The sequence below is a fragment of the Dipodomys merriami genome, unplaced genomic scaffold (assembly GCF_024711535.1).
Source record: "Dipodomys merriami isolate MVZ:Mamm:240054 unplaced genomic scaffold, mDipMer1.0.p SCAF_70, whole genome shotgun sequence".
NCBI lineage: Eukaryota > Metazoa > Chordata > Mammalia > Rodentia > Heteromyidae > Dipodomys > Dipodomys merriami.
The window spans coordinates 587,544-612,318 of record NW_027206291.1 but is presented as its reverse complement, the minus strand read 5'-3'; the positions used below and the strand labels follow the sequence as shown (position 1 = coordinate 612,318).

The 24,775-nt window shown below is 48.7% G+C and overlaps 3 protein-coding genes across 3 annotated transcripts; all 3 read left to right on the top strand.

Annotated features, from left to right (window-relative positions):
- The first annotated feature begins 5,178 nt into the window (after positions 1-5,178).
- LOC138817568 (olfactory receptor 7A10-like) lies at positions 5,179-6,195 on the top strand. The gene has a single exon (XM_070008029.1). The coding sequence runs from the start codon at positions 5,179-5,181 to the stop codon at positions 6,193-6,195; it is 1,017 nt and encodes a 338-aa protein (XP_069864130.1).
- A 2,786-nt stretch (positions 6,196-8,981) lies between these two features.
- LOC138817567 (olfactory receptor 7A10-like) lies at positions 8,982-12,545 on the top strand. The gene is made up of 2 exons (XM_070008028.1): positions 8,982-8,999; positions 11,535-12,545. The coding sequence occupies exons 1-2, from the start codon at positions 8,982-8,984 to the stop codon at positions 12,543-12,545; spliced, it is 1,029 nt and encodes a 342-aa protein (XP_069864129.1).
- A 7,767-nt stretch (positions 12,546-20,312) lies between these two features.
- On the top strand, positions 20,313-21,251 carry LOC138817566 (olfactory receptor 7G2-like). The gene has a single exon (XM_070008027.1). The coding sequence runs from the start codon at positions 20,313-20,315 to the stop codon at positions 21,249-21,251; it is 939 nt and encodes a 312-aa protein (XP_069864128.1).
- Positions 21,252-24,775: the final 3,524 nt, after the last annotated feature.

The following is a 24,775-nucleotide window of genomic DNA, read 5'->3' as shown; positions in this document are numbered from 1 at the left end:
AGAACTCACATCCCTCTACACGTCAGGCTTTTGGCCTTCCAGGGAACCTAGCAAAGTGCCTCCAAATTGGGAGCAAATTCAGATAAAGATGGGCAAATGCTCTACGGAGATGAGACTTCCAGAAGGCAGGGGAAATCACGGAGGAGAAGTAACAAAGACTCATTGCCAAGCTGGTCTCGTGAGAACACAGAGACACTGTGGAAATTTTTCCTTCCTGTTCTCACCAATGTCCCCAGTGGGAACTCGGGGCTCAGGGCCTGGAGAAAGAAGAGGAAAGGAACCTCATTAGCAGGTGGGAACTATAAGTGCCTCCATCCTCTGGTGTCCGTCCTCACAGGACACAATTGTGGGTTGCACACCGCAGGCTTGGCTCCTTTCATGCCTGAAAATCTATTTGAGAGACCAATGCTTCAGTCCTGTCTGGGAAGGGATTCCAGAACCATCCAGGGGAGCAGCAAGACCGCCACATGGACAACCTCATCTCAGACCCTCTGCCGGGGTGAGCGGTGGCCCTGCTAGGGATGCCGAAATGATTGGGGTTAAAGGGGAAAGTGTAAATGGAGGCGGACAGAATATACTCAGTGTTTTCAAAGGACCAGGTCAGCCCCAGACTGAGAAACAGATGGACCTGAGGGGAAAAAATGTACATCAAGTGAAGTAAGGCAGGCTCTGAGCGACAAAGAACATGTGTTCTTTCTCACTGGTGGAAGTTAGGTCTAAATTGTGTGTGTGTGTGTGTGTGTGTGTGTGTGTGTGTGTAAATATAAACAGGGTTCTATGGAGACATGCACAAACGTGTTGACTCAAGCAGAGGGGAGGATTGCAGTGGTTGTAACTCCTTTGAGCAACTAACTTAACAGGTGAGCAAAATGAATGAAGGCTGGAGTGTATTTGTAGGGTTGGGGGTGAGAGGCGGGGAGGACGGGAAGGGGAGGAGGGGAGAGGAATGAGGAGAGGAAGGGTGGGAGAATCTAGTCCTGACATTCAAAGTCCATACGGGAAAAATGGAACCAGGGAAGCTGAGGAGATGGGTGGGGTTGGAGAGACGATGGAGTGGGGTGGGATGGTGGCAGGAGTGACATGATTGTAAGCCGGGCGCCGGGGGCTCACCCCTGCCATGCTAGCAACTCAGGAGGCTGAAATCTGAGGGTCGAGGTTCAAAGCCAGCCCAGACAGGGAAGTCCATGAGACTCTTTCCTCCAATTAAACACCAGTAAAACTAGAAGTGGAGCTGTGGCTCAAGTGGAAGAACACCAGCCGGGAGCACAAAAGCTCATGGACAGCGTCCAGGCCCAGAGTTCAAGCCCCAGGACTAGCACCAGAAAAGAAGATTCATTGTACTCACAAACTGACGTCTTGAATTGCAACTCCTTTGTACAGCTACTTAAAGATAGAAGGAAAGAAAGAAAGGAAAAAAGGAAGGAAGGAAGGAAGGAAGGAAGGAAGGAAGGAAGGAAGGAAGGAAGGAAGGAAAGAAAGAAAGAAAGAAAGAAAGAAAGAAAGAAAGAAAGAAGGAAAGAAGGAAGGACAATTGGTCTTCGTGAGCTCTTAAGATGGTCTTTACTCCGTGTTTTTGTGCCAGTCCTGGGGCTTGAACTCGGGGCTGGCCCTGCGTCTGGGTTCTGCTCCAGGCTAGCGCTCCACCCCCTGAGCCGCAGTTCCCCTCAGCGCTCTTTTTGGTGGTGGTTTATTGGAGATAAGAATCCCATGAAGTTTCCCCTGCCCGGGCTGGCTTCGAACCTCCGTCCTCAGCTCTCGGCTTCCTGAGTAGCTGGGATGACAGCTGTGAGCCACCGGAGCCGCGCCGAGCTGTGCGGGGAAGGGGAAGGACAAAGGGTGAACCGATGCACGCGACAGGCCACGCGCCCGTGCACAGTGGGGGGCGGCAGGTGCAGGCGGCCATTCTTCACTCCTTGAACGTGGATGCGTTTGGGAGTTTGTTGGCCTCTTCCTCTTTTCTTCCCCGGTGTTCCATGGTGTGCAGGGGCGGGGCTGCGCGTGCGCACGTCCGTGCGTGTGTCCAGCGCGTCTGGGGCGGGGCTGCGCGTGCGCACGTCCGTGCGTGTGTCCAGCGCGTCAGGGGCGGGGCTGCGTGTGCGCACGCATGCACCTGCGTGTGCTCATGGGGCAGCTGTACTTTGGGTCTAAGACCCACACAGGAGAGAAAACATGCGCGCTGTGTGTCTCTGGGCCCGGCTTGTGCGGCCCTGGGTGGTGTTTTCCAGATCCGTCCATTCTCCTGCAACTGACAGGATTTCATTCTTCCTGGTGAACATAGAAAATTCTACCTGGTTGGCCTTTTCCCGTCTCTTTGTAATTCCAGATTACTTCTGCAAATACCTTGCTTTTATGAGGACTGCGTGTGTTTAGCTTCTGATTTTCTAACTTCAAAGGAAGATTTGGAGGGTTTTTCTACTGTTATCTTGGTCACTTAGTTCTACAGATATAAGATAGATAGGTAGATTGACTGATTGATTGATAAGAATGTTGACAAAGACAGAGGAAAGGAAAGGAGAGAGAGAAAGGAAAGGAGAGAGAGAAAGGAAGGAAAGAAAGAAAGGAGAAGGAAAGAGGGAGGGAGGATGAGGGAAGAAAGATGTGTAGAATGATATAGACAGAGATTAGATAGATAGATAGATAGATAGATAGATAGATAGATAGATAGATAGATAGATAGATAGATAGATAGATAGATAAACAAAATGCTGATATAAGGATACACATTGACCCATTGCAGCAATGAGATGTACAAGAAACTATGTTGAAAACAGACTTTACAGCTTGGAGTTGGGAGATGAGGCTGGAAGGGATGGTAGGGGAAAAACAAAGGAGGGGGTAACAATGCTCGATAGGAAAGAAAGATCTGTAGAATGATAGAATGATGGCAAAGACAGAAGAAAAGAAAGGAGGGAGAGAAAGGAAGGAAAGAAAGGAGAAGGAAAGAGGGAGGGAGGAGAATGAGGGAAGAAAGATATGTAAAAGATATGTAAAAATATGTAAAAAAAAAAATATATATATATATATATATAGAGAGAGAGAGAGAGAGAGTTCCAGAAAACTGATTTTTAATGTGTCTTTATTCTTTTTTAAATAGATGTTTACTGGTATGGTGTACAGAGGGGTGACATTGACATGAGTCAGGTGACGAGCACATTTCCTTTCATCCAGTGTCTTCTGTTCCCTCGTTCTCTCCCACTCCCTCCCTCCCGTCTCCACCGACAAATTCACTTCATCAATGTCCAGTGAGCTCAACCCTTTTTCCCTGGAGTTCTATGCCCTCCCCCGCCCTCCTGAATATATACACGTGAATACACCATACATAGGGTAAAGAAGACAGAGCCATCAAAAACTAAAAACTTTTTTGGAAGAACTCTTTTGTTTCTGTATCTTTGGAGTTGGTTTATATGCCTGTGAAGAGGCGCTTGGGTACTGCACCTTTGTGATTTTCTCCTAAGGCCATCCTCTTCTGGTCTCGCTGTGTGTGAGGATCTAGAATCCTGTGTAATTTGTCATATCCCAGTGGGTTTTAGATCTAACTTCTGGATATCACAGAGAACATGCGTTGTCTCTCTGAACTTGGCTTACTTCACTTAACATAATTTGTTCTAGTTCTATCCATTTCCCCTGCCAATGACATTATTTTATCCTTTCTAAGGGCTGTGTAAATTTCCACTGGGTGTAGATTTTTTGGATCTGTTCATCTATTGTGGGGCATCTGGGCTGTTTCCATATCTTGGCTGTTGTGAACAGTGCAGCAATGAACATGGGTGTGCAGGTGTCCTTACTGTATCCTGGATCATGATGTTCAGGGTAGATTCCCAGGAGTGCTTTGGCTGGGTCGTAGGCAAGGTCTGTGTTTAGCTTTTTGAGGAGCCTCCAGACTGCTGTTCAGAGTGGTTGCAGGAGTTCACATTCCCACCAACAGTGCAGGAGGGATCCTTTTTCTCCACATCCCTGCCAACATTTGTTGTTGTTTGAATTCACAATGTTGGCCAGTCTAACTGGAGTGAGATGGAATCTCAGGGTTGTTTTGATTTACATTTCCTTTGTGGCCAGGGATAATGAGCATTTCCTCCTGTGTTTCTTTGCCATTCTACCTCTTCTGAGAAGTCTCTCCTTAGCTCCCTTGCCCATTTAGTGACTGGTTTATGAGCTCCTTGTATATATCGGATATTAGGCCTTAGTCTGATGTATTGCTGGTAAAGATCTTTTCCCAGTCTGTTGGCTGTCTTTCTAGTTTGGTAGCTATGTCCTTAGCTGTGCTGAAACTTTTTATTTTGATGTAGTCCCATCTGTCAAGTCTCTCTTCTATCTGTTATGCCCTGGGAACTCTGTTCAACATGTGTCTACCTATATCTATGAGTTCTAATGTTTCTCCTACTCTCTTAATAGTTTCAAAGTTTTGGATCTGATGTTGAGGTCTTTGATCCACTTTGGGAGATTTGTGGGATTCTTTTTGGGGGTGAAGGGGTTGGTCCTGGGGCTTGAACTCAGGGCCTGGATGCTGTTATTGAGTTCTTTCGCTCAAGGCTAGCCCTCTACCACTTGGAGCCACAGTCCTACTTTCAGTTTTGGGGTGATTTATTGGAGATAAGAGCCTCACAGTGACTTTTCTGCCCAGGCTGGCTTCAAACTGTGATCCTCAGATATCAGCCTCTTGAGTAGCTGGGATTACAGGTGTGAGCCACCAGCACCCAGCCTTTGATATACTTTGACTTGATATTAGTGCACGGTGACAAACAGAAATCCACTTTTAGTTTTCTGCATATGGCTGTCCAGTTTGCTCAGCATCAATTGTTGAAGAGGCTATTTCTTCTCCTCACCATATGTCTTCGGGTCTAGGGTTTTATTTTCTGCATCTTGTAATCTATTCCATTGGTCTATTTTTGTGTCAATGCCAAGCTGGTTTTGTTATTACGGCTCTGTGGGAGAGTTTCGAGTCTGGTGTGGTGATGTGCTTTTATTCTTAAAGTACATAAGGCTTTGGTAATAATGCTGTAAACTATTCAATAGATTGAAGTTGTGTACATATGCATTCACATAGGCGTTCATACTCATAGACATACATGAGGGTGGAGGGCAATCCAAGACGAGTCTGTAGATATACTAAAGAGCACTGTGCGCGTGTTCGTTCACTCATCTGGTGATTGTTTCCCTCTTCCTGGTAGTCTACGGCACATGGAATCACATAATCACACACGGGTTTCAGAATTCCTTCTTCTGGGATTTTCACAACTGCCCCAACTGCAGCCCCTCCTCTACGGCCTCTTCCTGTCCATGTACCTGCTCACCGTGCTCGGCAATCTGCTCATCATCCTGGCCACCGCCTCCGACCCCCGTCTGCGCACGCCCATGTACTTCTTCCTCTCCAACCTGTCCCTGGTGGACGTCTGCTTCACCTCCACCACCATCCCCAAGATGCTGCTCAACCTCCACACGCACAGCCGGGCCATCAGCTACGCGGGCTGCATGGCCCAGATGTTCTTCTTCTTGCTCTTTGCAGGGCTGGACAACTTCCTGCTGGCGGTGATGGCCTACGACCGCTTCGTGGCCATCTGTCACCCGCTGCGCTACGCGGCCATCGTGGGCCCCCGGCGCTGTGCATTGCTGGTGCTGGGCTCCTGGGTCACCAGTGCCCTGAATTCCTTGTTACAAAGCTTTGTTTTCGCACACCTGTCCTTCTGCTCTGACGTGGAAGTCTCACACTTCTTCTGCGAACCGAATCAGGTGGTGCACCTGGCCTGCTCGGACACCTTCCTTATTAACGTGCTCATGGACTGCGCGGCTGGGCTGCTGGGCGGCGGCTCGCTGGCCGGCATCCTGTACTCGTACTCCAGGATCGTGTCCTCCATCCGGGCCATGTCCACGGCCCAGGGGAGGTACAAGGCCTTCTCCACCTGCGCGTCACACCTCTCCGTGGTCTCCTTGTTTTACGGCACGATCCTGGGTGTGTACCTCAGCTCCACTGTGGCCCAAGACCCCCACTCGACGGCCACAGCCTCGGTGATGTACAGCGTGGTCACCCCCATGCTGAACCCCTTCATCTACAGCCTGAGGAACAAGGACCTCAAGAGGGCTCTGAGGACACTCCTCAGAGAGACAGCAAAAGGGTGGCATTGCCCTAGGCCAAACACAAAAGAGCTGCCACAGACACGGGTGGCTCACACCTGTCATCCCAGCTTCTCGGGAGGCTGAGAGCTGAGGATCACAGTTCGAAGCCAGCCCAGGCAGGAAAGCTTGTGAGACTCTTCTCTCCAAAGAACCATGGAAAAACCCAGAAGTGGAGCTGTGGCTCAAGTGGTAGAGCACCAGCCTTCCAGCCTTGAGTGAAAAAGCTCAGGGACAGAACCTGGGTCCTGAGTTCAAACCCCAGGACCTGCACAGATGAGAGAGAGAGAGAGAGAGAGAGAGAGAGAGAGAGAGAGAGAGAGAGAGAGAGAGAGAGAGAGAGAGAGAGAGAGAGAGAGAGAGAGAGAGAGAGAGAGAGAGAATTTGTCTACAAATGTAGCTTACATTGAAAGAGTATAGATAACAGATTGATTAGTGCTCCAAATCACACAGTAGCTTCTGTACAACAGGGAACATCAACTTTACATGTTGTATTTCAATTTGAAAGTGTGTGTGTGTGTGTGTGTGTGTGTGTGTGTGTGTGTGTGTGTGTGTGTGTGTGTGTGTGTTCTGGGGTTTGAATTCAGGGCCATGACACTGTCCCTGAAGTTTTTCTGCTCAAGGCTTGAGCTCTACCACTCGAGACACAGCTCCACTTCCAACATCTTGGTGGTTCATTGGAGATAAGAGTCTCATGGACTTTCCTGCCTTGGCTGGCTTTGAACCACAATCCTCAGATCTCAGCCTCCTGAGTAGCTTGGCATTACAGTCATGAGTCTCCAGCATGCAGAAGTATCTGGTTTCTTTTCTTTCAATCCTTCAGATACTTATTTTCAACTGATTTGAAATATTTCCTACAGACTACAATTAGACAAGAGTTCAAAATTATTACTTTAGTTTTTTTGTTGTTTTGTTTCTTTTTTTTCCCTTGTCCTCAGAGAAAATACATTTGGTTGGAGAAGTGATTTCCTCATTAATGATTTGGTCCAGTATTCTTTTGTATTATTTTCTACTTTAATTTTATTTTCTTTCATTGTGATGCACAGAGGGTCACAGTTACATAAGTAAGGTCATGAGTACGTTTTTTTGTGTCGAATATTGTTACCCCCTCCCTCCGTTTCTCTCATTTCCTTTCCCCCCTCAGTATTCTTTTTTAATTAAAAAGTTAATCAAGGTATTGCAGCACTGTTCACAATAGCTAGTATATGGAAACAACCCAGATGCCCCACCACAGATGAATGGATCCAAAAATTGTGGTATCTATACACAATGGAATATTATGCAGCCATTAGAAATGACAAAATAATGGCATTCACAGGGAAATGGATGGAGCTAGAAGGAATCATGTTGAGCGAGGTAAGCCAAAAGCAAAGAGACAAACGGTACATGGTCTCCCTGATAAGTGGATGCTAAATCTAAAATGTTAGGTGATACGACAAAACTAACAGGACTTAAGAAACAAAGAACTCCCACTCATCTGGTGGAACCACTACTAAATATCCCCATACTGCTGATCACATGTATGGTGTATATGTGTACACCACTATATGTTCTAGACCGTGATAGACAATTTGCTCCAGGAAAGTTAGAATGAGCTTGTGACTTTAAATGAGCATCATTATTCCACAAGACTGTGAAATTTGGGAAATTATGTAATCACTTAATCACAATAAAAAAAAAAAGAACCTTGGGGAAGGTAGGGAGGGAAGGGATGGTAGGGGGAAAACAATGGAGGGGGTAACAATGCTCAATAGGAAGTGTACTCATTACCTTACTCATGTAACTGTAACCCTCTGTATAGTATCTTTACAATAAAAAATTAAAAATAAAAATAAATTTTAAAAAAGTTAATCAAGGGCTGGGAAGGTGGCTCAGTGGTAGAGCGCTTGCCTAGCATACATGAAGCCCTGGGTTTGATTCTTCAGCACCACATAAGCAGAAAAAGCCGGAAGTGGCGCTGTGGCTCAAGTGGTAGAGTGATAACCTTGAACAAAAGAAGCTCAGGGACAGACAAGACTGGCAAAAAAAAAAAAGCTAACCAAAGGGTTAGAAAAGAGGTCTGTCCTCGTGGCTTGGGGAAATCGTGGAGACCTTCAATCTTTTGAAAATTGTCTTTAAATTAAGATTTTCATTGTTGGCCTTTACAAGGAAGAGGAGAAGCCATGGAAGGAATCTGAGATCTAAAGGCTACCAGAATTTTTTTTTTTTTTTTTTTTTTTTTTTTTGTCGGTCGTGGGGCTTGAACTCTGGGCCTGGGCGCTGTCCCTCAGCTCTTCAGCTCAAGGCGAGCGCTCTACCACTTGAGCTACAGCGCCACTTCCGGTTTTCTGGTGGTTTATTGGAGATAGGAGTCTCACGGTCTCTCCTGCCCGGGCTGGCTTTGAACCGCGATCCTCAGATCTCAGCCTCCTGAGTAGCTAGGATTACAGGCGTGAGCCACCAGCGCCCGGCTGCCACCAGGCTCTGGTGGCTCACATCTGTACCGTACCTCCTCAGCAGGCTGAGAGCTGAAGGTCATGGTTCAAGGCCAGCTCAAGCAGGAAAATGTGTGAGACCCTCATCTTCAATTAACCAGCAAAAGCTGTCCGTGAAACTGTGGCTCAAGTGATACAGCACTAGCCTTGAGCAAAAAAAAAAAAAACCCTCAGGGACAACATCCAGGCTTTGCGTTCAAGCCCCAGAGCCAGTACAAAAAATAAAATAAAGAATAAAAACTGTGTAAGATCTATCTTCAGTCTATGGGCCATTCAACACTGACAAATACCGGTGGAAATTATCATGCATTTCATAAGTGAAAAAAAACACTTCTTAAATTGTGCCCCAAGATTTTACACCCCTACCTGCTGGGAAGCAGGGGCAGTAGTAATGGTGCTATGGCTTTCTACAAAATGGTGATTATCTGTCTCCACGAGGAGACAGTGACCATTCTGGGAAGTTTCCAGGCCCCCCCACTCAGACTTTGGCCAAAGTTGGAACTAACATTTGGAGGCGGGGTGGGGGGAGCTCGGCGCAATGCCCATGTGCCTCTGGTCCTGGAAAGCAATATTTATCCAACGAAACTCCAGGAAATAGAGTTGGTTGTTGTTTTCCTTTTCTTTTTCTCTCACTTGTTCATTTTCCTGTCCTTGTGGGGGGGGTGAGGAGGGCACAGAATGGGGGGACAGAGGGTGAACAAATGCAGCAGGGGTTCTCACGCCACGCTGCGTGGACAATGGTCTCTACAGCTTGTGGGTGGGGACAGGAGGGGAAAACTGGGAGAGAGCGAGGGAAGAGGTGACATTGTCTGAAGTGTCCTCGACCTGACTGGTGTAACTGTCACCTCTCTCCCCCCATCACCTTTGTAATAACAATGGTTTTAGAAGAGGGGGAGAAGCAAGAAGAATAAACAAGCCTGAATTCCCTTCACTTCTAATCTTGTCTCCCGGGGAAATAAAATGAGCGTGACTTTTTTTTAAATTCTGCCCAGACCAGCGTCCCTGGGGTGGGGTGGGGGGTGAGGAGCTTAGGGTTTGGAGTAACGAGAGGGAACATCCCTCGTGAGCGTGAGCGGGCGTGGAGGGAGAAGCCCGCGGCCTGGCTCTGTCCCTCGGGCCGTGGCGGGCTGGGCTGGGCTGGGCATGGCGGCTCCCGGGCAGGGTGTGCAGCGAGGCTAGGGAAGCCGTGCGTCCACTTCCTCGTCCATCCGTCAGAGCCGGACTCCAGATCCTCTCTGCCGTCCAGAGAGAGATGGGATTCCCACGTCGAGACGGTTTTCTCACCCACCCAGGCCGGTGGGACTGAGAAGCAGCAGGAGAGGAGCTGACCGTTCCCCACCTTCCTGTCTGGAGCGGAGGCCCGACTCCTTCCCGCTTACCAGCTTCATTTTCTTCTGTGTTTTTTTAAATTTTTATTATGAAGGTGATGTACAGAGGGGTTACAGTTGTGTGGTTCAGGGAATGAGCACATTTCCTTTAGAACAGTGTCACCCCTCCCTCATTCTCTCCCTGATTTCCCCTCCCGACTCCCCCCCCCCATGCAGGAGAGTTCATTCCCAGCCCAGTCCGTGAGTCTGGCTGCCCAGCTGGTTCACCCTCTGTCCCTCCGTTCCTGCGCCCCCTCCCCTCCCCCAATCAGATTCATTTATGTACAAGACAAAGAGTGCACAAATCAAAGGCAGAGACAGAGCAAAGCAGAATGGAGAGAAGGAACGAGAAAAGGAAAAGGAACTGCACATAGTACAAAAAAAAATCTCTTATTTCCATTTCTTGGAGCTCATTTCGAGAAGCATCATCTACCGGGCTCACGTGCTGGCGATCTATCTCTCCTTCAGAAGCTGATGTGTCCTTTGAACCCTGCAAGGCTCAGATCTGGATGGACCATTGTGGGATGGGAGCGGAGCCCAGCTGAGCAAAGGGAACAAAAGTCTATCAAATTAGAGCCCAGGCAAAACTTAAAAAAAAACTTTTGCAATCAGGAGACCAGAAAATTGGGTATGAGGGGTGTGTGTGTGTGTGTGTGTGTGTGTGTGTGTGTGTGTGTGTGTGTGTGTGTGTGTGTGTGTGTGTGTGTGTGTGTGTGTGTGTGTGTGTGTGTGTGTGTGTGTGTTCCTATCCTGGAGCTTGAACTCAGGGCCTGTGTGCTGTCCTTGAGCTGTTTTGCTCAAGGCTAGCGCTCTACCACTTGTGCCACATCCCCACTTCCAGCTTTTTGCTGATTCACTGGAGATGAGCGTCTCACAGACTTTCCTGCCAAGGCTGGCTTCAAACTCTGTCCTTAGCTCTCAGCCTCCTAAGTAGCTAGGAATCCGAGTGTAAGCCACCAGTGCCCAGTTCCTATGAATATTTTAATTAGCTATTATTTCATTTTGTTGTCTTGAATTAGGATCAGCATCCAAGGTCCATTTTAATTCATATATAACTCTATATGTAGGATGAAACTATAAGTTTCAATATGATTTCTTCCACAGTGCCCAAAAATGTATCCTTCCAACTGGGCACCCGTGGCTCATGCCTGACATCCTAGCTACTCAGGAGGCTGAGATCTGAGGATCACAGTCCAAAGCCAGCCCAGGCAGGAAAGTCCATGAAACTCTTACTTTCAATTAATTAGAAAAAGCAAGTGGAACTGTAGCTCAAGTGGGTAGAGCACCAGCTTTGAGCAAAAAAGTTCAAGGACAGTGCCCAGGCCCTGAGTTCAAGCCACAAGACCAGCACAGATCCACAAAACAAAAACAAAAACAAAACATGTTGAATGCATCATCTCCAGGGAAGATACTAAGTGGTGGGCAGAAAACTCCAATCATCGTGACGAAGATACCAAAGGGAGGAGCAGATTCACACACAAAACCTCAGAATTCAGGTCTTGGCTGTAGGATAGACACAGCAGTATCTTGGTCAAGTGTGCATGGTTTTATTGTGCTATATACTCTTTCTCTCTCTTTTTTTTAGCATTTTCATGAGCATATACTAACCATAGAAGGGGGTCTTCAACCACATGTGAACAATGACTCGCAAATTGTAGAATTCCTTCTTCTGGGAATTTCAGAAGACCCCAGACTGCAGCCCCTCCTCTACTGCCTCTTCCTGTCCATGTACCTGCTCACCGTGCTCGGCAATCTGCTCATCATCCTGGCAGCCATCTCTGACCCCCGTCTGCACACGCTCATGTACTTCTTCCTCTCCAACCTGTCCCTGGTGGACATCTGCTTCACCTCCACCACCGTCCCCAAGATGCTGCTCAACCTCCAGACGCACAGCCAGGCCATCAGCTACGCGGGCTGCGTGGCCCAGATTTATTTCTTCACTTTGTTTGTGGGGCTGGACAACTTCCTGTTGGCGGTGATGGCCTATGACCGCTTCGTGGCCATCTGTCACCTGCTGCGCTACGTGATCATCATGAGCCCCCGGCCCTGTGTGCTGCTGGTGCTGGGCTCCTGGGTCACGAGCGCCCTGAACGCCTTGTTACAAAGCCTCCTGGCGCAGCGGCTGTCCTTCTGCAAGGCTCTGGAAATCCCACACTTCTTCTGTGAACCTAACCAGCTGGCCCACGTGTTCTGTTCTGACACTTCTCTCAACAACATAGCGCTGTACTGTGTGGCTGGGCTGCTGGGTGGGAGTGCCCTGGTTGTTATTCTTTATTCCTATTATAAAAACGTCTCCTCCATCCGGGCCATGTCCACGGCCCAGGGGAGGTACAAGGCCTTCTCCACCTGCGCATCTCACCTGTCCGTGGTCTCCTTGTTTTATGGCACACTCCTAGGTGTGTACTTTAGTTCTGAGGTAATCCAAAACCCGCACTCAAGTACCACCGCCTCGGTGATGTACACGGTGGTCACCCCCATGCTGAACCCCTTCATCTACAGCCTGAGGAACAAGGACCTCAAGAGGGCTCTGGCCATGTTCCTTGAGAAGAAAATGAGGCAGGTGCTCATGGTCCTGGGTGTGAGAAAGGGCATCTGACTACAAGGGGAAAAGAAAGCCCTCAGTGGACACATGGATGAAGAAAATGTGGCTTATATACACAATGGAATGCTACGCTTCTCTCAGAAAGAATGGCATCGCCCACTCCTAAGGCAATGGAAAGGCTTGGAAAACAAGTAAGCCAAACCCAAAGAAGCATAGGCTGCATTGCTCCCCTCATGTGTAACAACTGCAATGTGCCTATACATCTGTGAGTAAACCCAAGGGATAGTAAAAGACAAAAAACTACACTTGGACACGATAAATTAAACAGGAGTCTAACCATTCACACAGTGAGACCAAAGGAGGATGTTCTTAGGAGGGGATCAAAAGGGCTCAGTAGCTATCTACATATGATCGTACAAAATGATGCTTACTGAAATGAACTCCAAGAAATGGAAACAAGGAGTTTTTTATTTTCCATTTTAGGACTCTTTTCCCCCACACACTTTGTCACTGTTAGTGATTTCTGTACTTTTGACTTGTATGTAAATTTATCTGATTCGGGGAGCGGAAGGGGAAGCCAGAAGTGGTGGGACAAAGGTTGAACCAATTCAGCGATGATACCGCTAGACACTAGAAATGAACTATACAGCCTATGGGGAAAGGGAGGAGTGGGAGGGGGAAAACTGGGAGAAAACAAGGGAAGGGTTCTGTGCAAAGAGAAGTATACTCATTACCTGACTTACATAACTATAACCCCTCTGTATGTCACCTTTACAATTAAAAAAAAACTTCTAAGCAAAAAATTACAATCTTTTGTTGAAGTTATGGGAGAACTTGCTGTGCCTGTGGTTTTTTGTCCATTTTTAATTTTTATTTGAATGAGCATGTATACTCTAGTTTACTTTAAAAATATTTCATTCACATAAGCTGTGTTGGGAATATTTTTCTCCGTGTACCTTAAGAATATTATGCAGTCAACAGTTGGGTTGGGTGCAGTGGCTCACACCTATAACCCCAGTTACTTGGGGCTGAGAGAGATTGGGGGAATCATGGTCGAAGGCTTATTTATCTCAGACAAAAAAGTTCATGAGACTCCATCTTGATCAGCTGCTGGGTATGGTAGTTCATGCCTGTCATCCCGGTGACACGGGGAAGCACAAATAGGAGGCTCACAGTCCAGGCTAGCTTGGGCATACAGTGAAATCCTATCTCAAAAAGAAAAAAATAACCAAGACAGAAGATTAAAAGGGGCTGGTTGAATGACTCAAATGGGAGAGCATGTGTCTAGCAAGCATGGAGCCCTGCGTTCAACATCTAGCTCTTCTGAGAAAGAGGGGAGAGGGAGGGAAGGAGAGAGGGAGAGAGAGGGAAAGAGGGGGGAGAAAGAGAGGGACAAAGGGAGAAAAGAGAGGGAGAGAGCGAAAGGAGGAGGAAGGAAGAGAGAGGAGAGAGGCAGAGAGGGAAGTGATGGGAGGGAGGGGAAAGAGAGAAAGAATCACATGTGTAATAGCAAGAAGGGAGAGAAGTTAGGGAGAAGGAAGAAGTCGAGGGAGAAAGGAGAGAAGAGGAGGGAGGGAGGGAGGGAGGGCAGGAGGGACAAGCACCGTGTGCAGTGTGTTCATAGTGCATGACACAGAGTTGAGCAGAGAACTGGATGTCGCACGCCTGGCCTTGCCCAGGGGAGCAGGGCTCTGGCCTCCCCAGACTCTAAGGACAGGCACTGCTGGGAACAGAGGAAGGGAAAATAGCAGGTGTGGTGAGCAAGCGGCTGGCAGGGCTGGGGGCGTGGCCACGTGTCCCCCTACCCCAGCCCCGCCCAGCGAGGACACCACCCGCCCCAGCCTCAGCCTGAACAGAATCCTGCTCTCCCCAGCACTGTGCCCGTCTGTCCTAAGAACACAGCCGCTCACCAGCACCCGGGTGAGGAGCATCCGCCGTGGCAGCCAGACGCTGGTTCACAGCTCGGGAAATGGGAGCTGGTGCTTGGTGAGATTTTATTGTATTGTGCTGTAGAGGTGATGTACAGGTGCACATTTCTTTTTGAACGGTGTCCCCCCTCTCTCGTTTTCTCCCTCCCTTCCCTGGCCCCCCCGCCCCGGCCCCTCAAGTTGTAAAGTTCATTTCCAAGAGAGTATCTAGCAAGTCTCACTGCTGAATCTGTTCACACTTTGTCCCATGGCTTCTGGGATTTCCCCTTCCCTTCCCCAAGTCAGATAAACTTACATATGAGACAAAGGGTACGGGAACCATGAACAGTGACAACAGGGCATACATCAAAGGAGGAAAAAATAACTTCAAACAGCACAATTTAAAAAACTCTTGTTTCCATTTCTTGTTCATTTCGATAAGCATCATTTTGTATGGTCATAGAGTATGGAGCCCTTGTGATCATCTGCTAAGAATATCCTACATGTATTCTAGTTATTACAAATGAGGGAGACCATGAAGCTTGTGTTCCTTTGGAACATTTTCTTGAACCATTCGTCCACTGAGGGGGCGTCTGGGTTGATTCCATAGCTTAGCTATGGTTTACAATGCAGCAATGAACATGATTGTGCTGCTGGCTTTAGTGTGACCTGGTTTGTGGTCCTTTGGGTAGATGCCCAGGAGTGGAAGTGCTGGGTCATAAGGAGCTCTATGTTTAATCTTTTGAGGAGCCTCCATACTGTTCTCCAGAGTAGTTGAACAAGATGACATTCCTGCTTGGTGAGATTTTCTCCTGGGGAGACAGGAGGGGACAGACTTCAGATAATGAGAATGGCCGCCTTGCCTGTCTGGGCACCTGTGTGTGTCTCTCACTTCACAAAGCCTTAGCCTCCTTGGCACCAAGCCTCCAGCACCTCTGACCAACTCTCACCCAGGGAAGAAATAGGTCCTTCTTCAAACCAGATGGCTGCTGCACAGCACTCTTGTAGGGTTTGGGTCTGAGTGAATATGAGTGTATTTGCTGGCTACTTTTTTTTTTTTTTGCCAGTACTAGGGCTTGAACTCAGGGCCTAGGAGCTGTCCCTAGGCTTTTTCACTCAAGGCTAGCATTCTATCATTTGGGCCATAGCTCCACTTCCAGGTTTTTGGTGATTACCTGAAGATAAGAATCTCACAGATGTTCCTGCCCAGGCTGGCTTTGAAGCCTCAATCCTCAGACCTCAGCCTCCTGAGTAGCTAGGATGACAGGTGTGAGCCACCAGTGCCCAGCCTCAAATCTCTTCTTGTAAAGACACCAGACACCATATTTCAGTACTCACATTCTAATCTGATTATCTTTTTGGAGAATCTTCTCCTCATACAGTCAAGCTCTGGGGTGTTAGAGATTAAGATTTCAGCATATGAATTTGGGAGTGGGGGGACTGATGGACATAAGTCAGTCCCTAACAGTCCGTTCCTCCTCTTATTTCCCTTGTGAGTTCTGGATTTGAGGCTATACAAAAAGCTTTTGTTCTGTCACTTTCCAAAAGGGAATTATGAGCGGACTCTGGGGAAGGAGAAAGAGCTACAGTGAGCCTTGCCCTAGAGCTCCCTAGTCCTTATCTTTGACTTCCTAAATCTACCAAGTATATTTTTTTTGGTCAGTCATGGGGCTTGAACTCTGGGCCTGGGCACTGTCCCTCAGCTCTTCAGCATCATTTTCTGGTGGTTCATTGGAGAGAAAAGTCTCACGGACTTTCCTGCCGGGCTGGCTTTGAACCATGATCCTCAGATCTCAGCCTCCTGAGTAGCTAGGATACAGACGTGAGCCACCAGCCCTGGGTTTCCAAGTATTTTTTTTAACCAGCACCAACACAGAGATTACAATTAGTAAGGGCACATGACCTCACCTCACCTCTCTGACAATTAACCAAGTTCCAAGTCTTTTATAAATCAAACAGTAAAGTAAAAGACAGAATTCTCCACCTTGACAAAGCCCTGCCCCTCCTCTTCTGCTCATCCCTAACCTGACCTACTGTACAGCCTCAAAAATCAGGTGGTCCTTGGAGTCACCAATACTTACAGAATGGTAATAAATCGAGAGGATTTTGATGTTGTTGTTGTTTGGAGGCTGGTTGTTTGGAGTTGTGTATGTGTGTGTGTGTGTGAACACACACACATGTGTGTTGGTCTTGGAGCTTGAACTGGGCCTCAGAGCTGTCCCTGAGTTTTTGACCTCAAGACTAATGCTCTGCCACTTGAGCCACAGCTCCACTTCTGGCTTTTGGTGATTAAACAGAGATAAGAGTTTCACGGATTTCTCTGCCTGGACTGACACCCAGCTAATATAGAAATAAACCACCAGCCATCCAGGCACCAGTGGCTCACGCCTGTAATCCTAACTACTCAAGAGGCTGAGATCTAAGGATCTGCTGGAACAGGAGAATCCATAGAACTTATTGCCAACGAACTATCAAAAAAAAAAAAAAAAAAGAGCTGGAAGTGGACCTGTGACTCCAGTGGTAGAGCGCTGGCTTTGAGCAAAAAGAAGCTCAGGGACAGAACCCGGGCCCTGAGTTCAAGCTCCAGAACCAACATCAGAAAATAAAATAAAGATAAAGATTAAAAAAAAAAAAAGAGTAATCACAGGCACTGGTGGCACACGCCTATAATCCTAGCTACTCTGGAGGCTGAGATCTGAAGACTGTTGCTCAAAGCCAGCCTGGGCAGGAAAGGCCAGGAAACTCTTATCTCTAATAAACCACTAGAAAACCGGAAATGGAGCTGTGGCCTGGAGCTGAAGAGCTGAGAGACAGCGCTCAGGCCCAGAGTTCAGGCTCCATGATCAAAACAAAACAGAAATCCCCTGATCAAATCCATGGTGCGTGAGTGAGTCCAACATGACATCAAATGATCATCGCTGACACACATTCTCTCTCTTCCCCCAGGAGAGGAAGACCGTTCCCCCCAGGGACACCTGGTAAAACACCTGTTTATCTGAGTCTGTATTACCTGAGAAGCCTCTCCCTTCTGAAAACCCACAGCTTACTTTAATGCCTCTGTGTTCATAGGAACCGTGCACATAGCCATCTGTGTGGTGTTCATTGCTTGTACATTGCCTCTTTCCTTCAAGGGAAAATTTCCCATGAAGATCTGAGCTATTTCACTCAAGGCTAGCACTCTACCACTTCAGCCACAGCTCCCCTTCCAAGGTTTTGGTAGTTAATTGGAGATAAGAGTCTCATGGACTTTCCTGCTTTGACTGGCTTTGAACAGCGATCCTCAGGTCTCAGACTCCCAAGGAGCTAGGATTATAGGTGTGAGTGATTGTGCCCAGCCTCTGGGCAGAATTTTCTAATGGTCACTCACATCCACTTGGAAATCTCTACCTGCTTCTGTTAACTGAATGGGCAGAGGTGGATATACCTAAAGTTAGGACCCCTAGGAACTTCCAGAAGAGATTTCCCAAGGGAAAGCATGGGACCATATTCAAGAAGAAACTGTAAGGGAATTAAGAGACCCCCGGTCATTTAGGAAGCTTGGATCTGTAATGTCTTGAGACATTAGGGGAGATTAGTCAGAGAAGCAAGACAGAAGCTAGATGACTAGTTCTTTTTGCGTGGATGCCAGTCCTGGGGCTTGAACTCAGGGCCTGGGTGCTGTCCCCTGACCATTTTTGCTCAAGGCTGACGCTCTATCACTTGAGCCACAGCTCCATTTTCTGTGTTTATTGGTTTACTGTAGATGAGTATCACAGAGTTTCCTGCCCTGCCTGACTTTGAACTGAGATCCTCAGATCTCAGCCTCGTGGGTGCTCAGATCTTTTGAGGAACGTTCTCACGACCTTTCTGAGCATGCCTGGGGATATACCTGAAGGAAGGTGACATCACTGTGCGAGAAAGCTATCTCCACATCCAGCTGTGTCGAGGCAGACTGTGGGTCAGCCACGTCCCTCCCAACCAAGAGTGGCTGAAGAAGACTCTAGCTATAGACGGTGGCTCAGTCACACAGAAACAGAACTGTGCCATTTTCAGGGAGATGATGGCTCTGGAGACCATGCTGTGAAGTCTGAGCACACGAAGACACTCTCACCCGTTCTCATCCATTTGTACAATGTAAACCCAAAGTAGTCGTGATGGTGGTGATGATGCTGACATAGTAATGGGATATGGATATAAAAGGGGGCTAAGAAGGAGTTAGAAGGAAGAGGAGGATAAAAGGAGGAGGCACCAGGAGACAAAGGGAATTGAAGGGTATTTTATAGAAAGACATATATGAATACAGAGGAATGAACCTCAACAACATGCTGTTTCCAAAAAAATGAGAGGCTGAGCCAGGCACCAGTGGCTCACATCTATAATCCTAGCTACTTGGAGGCTGAGATCTGAGGATCATGGTTCAAAGCCAGCCTGCGCAGGAAAACCCATGAGACTCTTATCTCCAATAAACCACCCCCTAAAAAGCCAGAAGTGGAGCTGTGGCTCAAGTGGTAGAGTGCTAGCCTTGACCAAAAAGAAGCCCAAGGTCAGTAGTTCAAGCCCCAGGACAAGGGGGAAAGAAGTGGAGAAAGCAAAGAACTTACTTTGTGGGACTGGGAAGGTGGCTCAGTGGTAGAGCGCTTGCCTTGCATGCCTGAGGCCCTGGGTTCAATTCCTCAGCACCACATAAGCAAAAAGAAAAAAGCCGGAAGTGGTGCTGTGGTTCAAGTGGTAGAGTGCTCGCCTTGAGCTGAAGAGCTGAGGGACAGCGCCCAGACCCAGAGTTCAGGCCCCACAACCGGACCCAAAAAAAAAAAGAAGTTACTTTGTGTCTGTGACTCGTCCCCTTGAGCCCATGGTGCTGACAGCAGGCACTCGTTCACCTGGGGTCTGGGGTCTCTTCATGTGGCCATGGGGCAGCTCCGGTTGTTTTCAGAAGACCCGAGTGATGAGTCCTTTCTCATCTGAAAATAGGCACTCATTCTGAAGGGCAATCCACACCTGCTTTCTGGTTGCAATCCCGTCCCTGGCCACAGGGTGCGCACAAGCGCTGCCGTTGGGGCATGGGAAGGCCTGTGAAGGCGGGATGGAGGAGGGGTGGGGAAGGATGGAGGCGGGGTGGAGGAGGGTGGAGGAGGATGGAGGAGGATGGAGGAGGATGGAGGAGGATGAAGGAGGGGTGGAGGAGGATGGAGGAGGGGTGGAGGAGGGGTGGAGGAGGGTGGAGGAAGGTGGAGGAAGGGTGGAGGAGGGTGGAGGAGGGGTGGAGGAGGGTGGAGGAGGGTGGAGGAGGGTGGAGGAGGGTGGAGGAGGGTGGAGGAGGGTGGAGGAGGATGGAGGAGGATGGAGGAGGGTGGAGGAGGGTGGAGGAGGGTGGGGGAGGGTGGGGGAGGGTGGAGGAGGGTGGAGGAGGGTGGAGGAGGGTGGAGGAGGGTGGGGGAGGGTGGAGGAAGATGGAGGAGGGTGGAGGAGGGTGGAGGAGGATGGAGGAGGGTGGAGGAGGGTGGAGGAGGGTGGAGGAGGGTGGAGGAGGGTGGAGGAGGGTGGAGGAGGGTGGAGGAGGGTGGAGGAGGATGGAGGAGGGTGGAGGAGGGTGGAGGAGGGTGGAGGAGGGTGGAGGAGGGTGGAGGAAGGGTGGAGGAGGGTGGAGGAGGGTGGAGGAGGGTGGAGAAGGGTGGAGGCAGGCTGCAAAGGTCCGGGTGTGGCCGCAGCATCTCTGTGGAAATGCGTCCGTTCTCCTGTGGACAGCTGGTCCAGGCGTGATTGCTGAAGCCCCCTCGCTGCTCCTCACCCCAGAGCTCGGTGCCATCCAAGTCCAAAATGACGCCCACTGCTCACACCCACACCTCCCACGTGCAACACCAGCTTTGCTCGGGAGGAAACGTGTCTTTTGCTCCATTCACCTCTCCTTTTCTTCCTCCTACGATCCTGCAGTGGTATGGAAGCCACAAACCAAACAGGCATTCCCAGATTCCTCCTGCTGGGCCTGACCGAGGACCCAGCACTGCAGCCCCTGGTCTTCAGCCTCTTCCTGTCCGTGTACCTGGTCACCGTGCTGGGGAATCTGCTCATCATCCTGGCCGTTGGCGCCCACGCCCACCTCCACACCCCCATGTACTTCTTCCTCTCCACCCTCTCCATCACAGACCTCTGCATCAGCACCACCACCATCCCCAAGATGCTGGTGGACATCCAAGCCCGGGACCACAGCGCCTCCTACCCCGGATGCCTCTCCCAGCTCGGCTTTGTCTTGGTGTTTGGCGGGCTAGAGAACTGTCTCCTGGCGGCGATGGCCTATGACCGCTACGTGGCCATTTGTCAGCCCCTGAGGTATGCCATCGTCATGAGCACACGCGTCTGCCTCCTCCTGGCTCTGCTCTGCCTGGGCATCGCCACGGGCAACGCCCTGCTCCACACGCTGCTGCTGCTCCCGCTGGCTTTCGGCCCGGATGTGGAAATACCCCATTTCTTCTGTGAACTCGTCCAGGTCATCGGCCTCTCCTGCTCCGACACGTCCATCAACATCCTGCTGGTGCATTTGGGGACCAGCCTGTTCGCCGGTGTGCCTCTCTTGGGGATCATCGTCTCCTACAGTCACATCGTCACCTCCGTGCTGAGGATCCCAAGCGGGAGGGGAAGGCACAGAGCTTTCTCCACCTGTGGCTCTCACCTCTCCGTGGTGTGCTTATTCTATGCGACAGGCATCGGGGTGTACATGAGTTCCGAGGTCACCGCGTCCCCCACTAAAAATGCCATGGCTTCCGTGATGTATATCGTGGTCCCTCAAATGCTGAACCCCTTTGTGTACAGTTTGAGGAACAGGGAAATGAAGGGAGCCCTGAGACAGCTCATCACCGGGGTGCCACCTGGGCAGTGACTGCATCAATCTCATCAACTGTGGTTTTTCAGAATCGGAGAAATACCAGGGAGATGGAATACTGAGCCCTTCTTAGCCTTGTTCTTGGGGGAGTGGGAGGGAAGGCTAGGTGCCAGTGGCTCAGGAGGCTGAGATTTGAGGATCACTGTTTGAAGCCAGCCAAGACAGAAAAGTCCCCGTCAGACTCTTATTTCCAACTAATCATGGAGGAGGAGGAGGAGGAGGGGGAAGAGGAGGAGGAAGTGGTTCTGTGGCTCAAACTAGTTGAGTGCTAGCCTTGAGCAAAAGGGCTCAGGGACTGTTGCCAGGCCCTGAATTCAAGCCCCACAACCGGCAACATAAATAAATAAATACATAAATGATAAACTAGATTCAGCCGGCTCCCGTGGTTGGATCTTCCTGCCTTGCAACCCGCAGCTTGCTGATAGACATCGACTGTAATTCAAATGAGCACATAACTAGATAAATCACTGAAGTGTCCCTGGAAAATGGCACCCTCAGGAAATCATGTTCATCGCCTTCTTACTCAGTTCCATCACTCAATTTTTTTTTGTCGGTCATGGGGCTTGAACTCTGGGCCTGGGCGCTGTCCCTCAGCTCTTCAGCTCAAGGCAAGCGCTCTACTACTAGAACCACAGCACCTCTTCGTTTTCTGATGGTTCACTGGAGATAGGAGTCTCATGGATTTTCCTGCCCAGGCTGGCTTTGAACTGAGATCCTCAGATCTCAGCCTCCTGTGTAGCTAGGATGACAGGCGTGAGCCACCGGCGCCCTTCTTCCATCACACAATTTGACATCTCAGTGCCAAGGGGATGGTTTGGAAATTTACTGCTTTTGTTTTTGTTTTTATTTTTGTGCTGGTCCTGGGGCTTGAACTCAGGGCCCATGCTCTGTCCCTGACCTTTTATGCTCAAGGCTAACTCTCTAACATTTGAGTCACACCTCCACTTCTGGCTTTTCAGTTGGTCCTTGGAGATAAGGATCAAATGAATTTTTCTGCCCAAGGCTGGCTTCAAACCACGATCCTCTGATCTCAGCCTCCTGAGTAGCTGGGATTACAGGCATGAGCCACCAGTGGCCAGAAAAATCTTAGACTTTGGAGAAAGCTTAAATGGAGAGTTGGGATAAAGCATTAGGAGATGAGATCTGTGCAGGACTAGTAGTAACTCCTGATTCAACTGACATTTAACTAGCTGTCTTGGGGATAATCTGAAAGAAAGTAAATATGCTTTCTTGGTAAATTCCCCCAGGGAAATGACAAGTTCAGGCTGGGAACAGAAGGGAAAGGAACCTAAAGCGCAGATTCACAGTGCTGTGAACACTTCTGCCATTGTCCGTGTGTGTGTGTGTGTGTGTGTGTGTGTGTGTGTGTGTGAGTGTGTGTGAGTGTGCGTGTGAGTGTGAGTGTGTCCCTGGCTGGGCCACACAAGCTGGCTAGCTTTGGGGTACCCCATCTTGCTCCAGACCCAATACTAATCCACTCCCTGCCATCTTCCATCCTTCACTGGTATTGGGGAGAATTCTTCCCACACAGGACCTTCCACTCATGAAATCCCACCCAGGGGAGTCTGAGAGCCCAGCTGGTGCCGAGGAAGAGCTGCGGACAGACGGAAGCCTCCGACGTTTACCTAAGGTCAAGAGAGCGCCACCACAGCCGGGCCCAGGGCTGAGAGGCGGCTGCGGCCACTGCTTAGCTGGGTTAATTCACTCGCTGATGCTACAAAGGGACGTGGAGGCTGAGCGCAGCCGTGGACGTCGTCCCGGGCTGGGAACGGACAGCAACGGCAGCCCAATTAGAGGAGGATCGAGATGCATAAAACCGTCTCCCACAGGTAGAGCGGGGGCCACGGACTTTGCAGGTACTGAGGAAGAAGAGACGACCTTGCGGTGAGCTGAGGGCGTTTATGATTTGTGAGATGGAGAACCACTGAAATTCCTTTTCATTTGCCCATTTTCTATACTCAGCGGCATTTGGAGGACATTTTCTAGATTCATTGTAGATATAACTTTGGATTCTTTCTAGATAGACTGTTTCACTCATCCCCCTTTTAAATGTTACCCGAAGGAATATTTCTGTCTTTGTGCATTCAGAGTGATTCTGTCCAGCCAGGAACTTTATGTGGAGTTTTCTCAATATGTCCTTAAAGCTCGTTATTTACTCTCATAGCAAGGTCTTTTGCTCCTCTGAGTTTTTAAAAAGTCTGTAAAGCAGGTGACTTACTGTATTTCCCTTCAGATAAACAGTATTGTATGTTGTCACCTAACCCATCAAAAGCATCCCTAACTCAATACAAAGAAAACCTTGTCAGAAGTGAAATGGTGTGCTTCAGACTTAGTATTTGTGTTTGTGTGTGTGTGTGTGTGTGAGAGAGAGAGAGAGAGAGAGACAGAGACAGAGACAGAGACAGAGAGACAGAGAGACAGAGAGAGAGAGAATGTCCTGGAGCTTGAACTCAGGGCCAGGGTGCTGTTCCTGAGCTTTTTCACTCTAGGGCTCTACCACTTGAGCCACAGCTCCACTACTGGATATATTTTTTTGGTATTTGACTGGAGATAAAGAGTCTCACAATTTCCTGATTCGGCTGGCTTTGAACCACAATCCTCAGATCTCAGCCTCCTGAATAGCTGGACATTTACAATGGGCCACATTTTAGAGAAGCATTCTTTACACATTCTTTCATTTCTAGGCCATCATCAATGAGATTAGAAACTCTGTATTGTATTATCCATATAATATGTACATATGCTTAGTTATTAATATCACTATTAATGCTTAATACAGTTGTTTTACACTTAATTTTACCTTCCCCTCACTACCATTTTATGTATGTCAGAATCAGTCCTTTTCTTTCATTTTACTCCATATTTGATTATTCTCATAGAGGAATACATTCACATACCTCTGTGGAAATGCAAAGGAGAACAGAGAAAGAGACTGGCTGCTCATTTAGGTCTTACATAACAGACAAAAAAAGCAAGATGTGCACCAAAAATATCGTGGAATATGTTGGGTTTTGTGAGCTGGGCTTGTCATGATCAATAGCATGTCTTCCAATTGCATCCATTTTCCTGAGGACAGGATCTCATTCTTTTTGTGTGTGCCCGTTCCTGAGCTTTTCTGCTCAAGGCTAATGCTCTACCACTTGAGCCACAGCTCCACTTCCAGTTTTCTTTTTGGTGTTTATTGGAGATAAGAGTCTCACAGACTTTTCTGACTGGGCTGGCTTCAAACTATGATCCTCAGATCTCAGCTTCCTGAGTAGCTGGGATGACTGGCCTCTGAGTACTTATTTCATTCTTATTTATCCATTCATGTGTTGTTGGGAACTACTACAACAAACACAGTGATGCAGGGGTCTTTCTGGTCTACACCTTCCCCACAATCTCTCTTCTTTTCACCTGCTTGAAAACATCTCCCTCTTCCTATAGAAGACAGGTTCCAGTTCATCCCCTGGGAAGGAAGTCACCTGAAAACATGGCCCGAAGCAGCCACCACACAGTCACCCCTACCCACCTACCTGGCT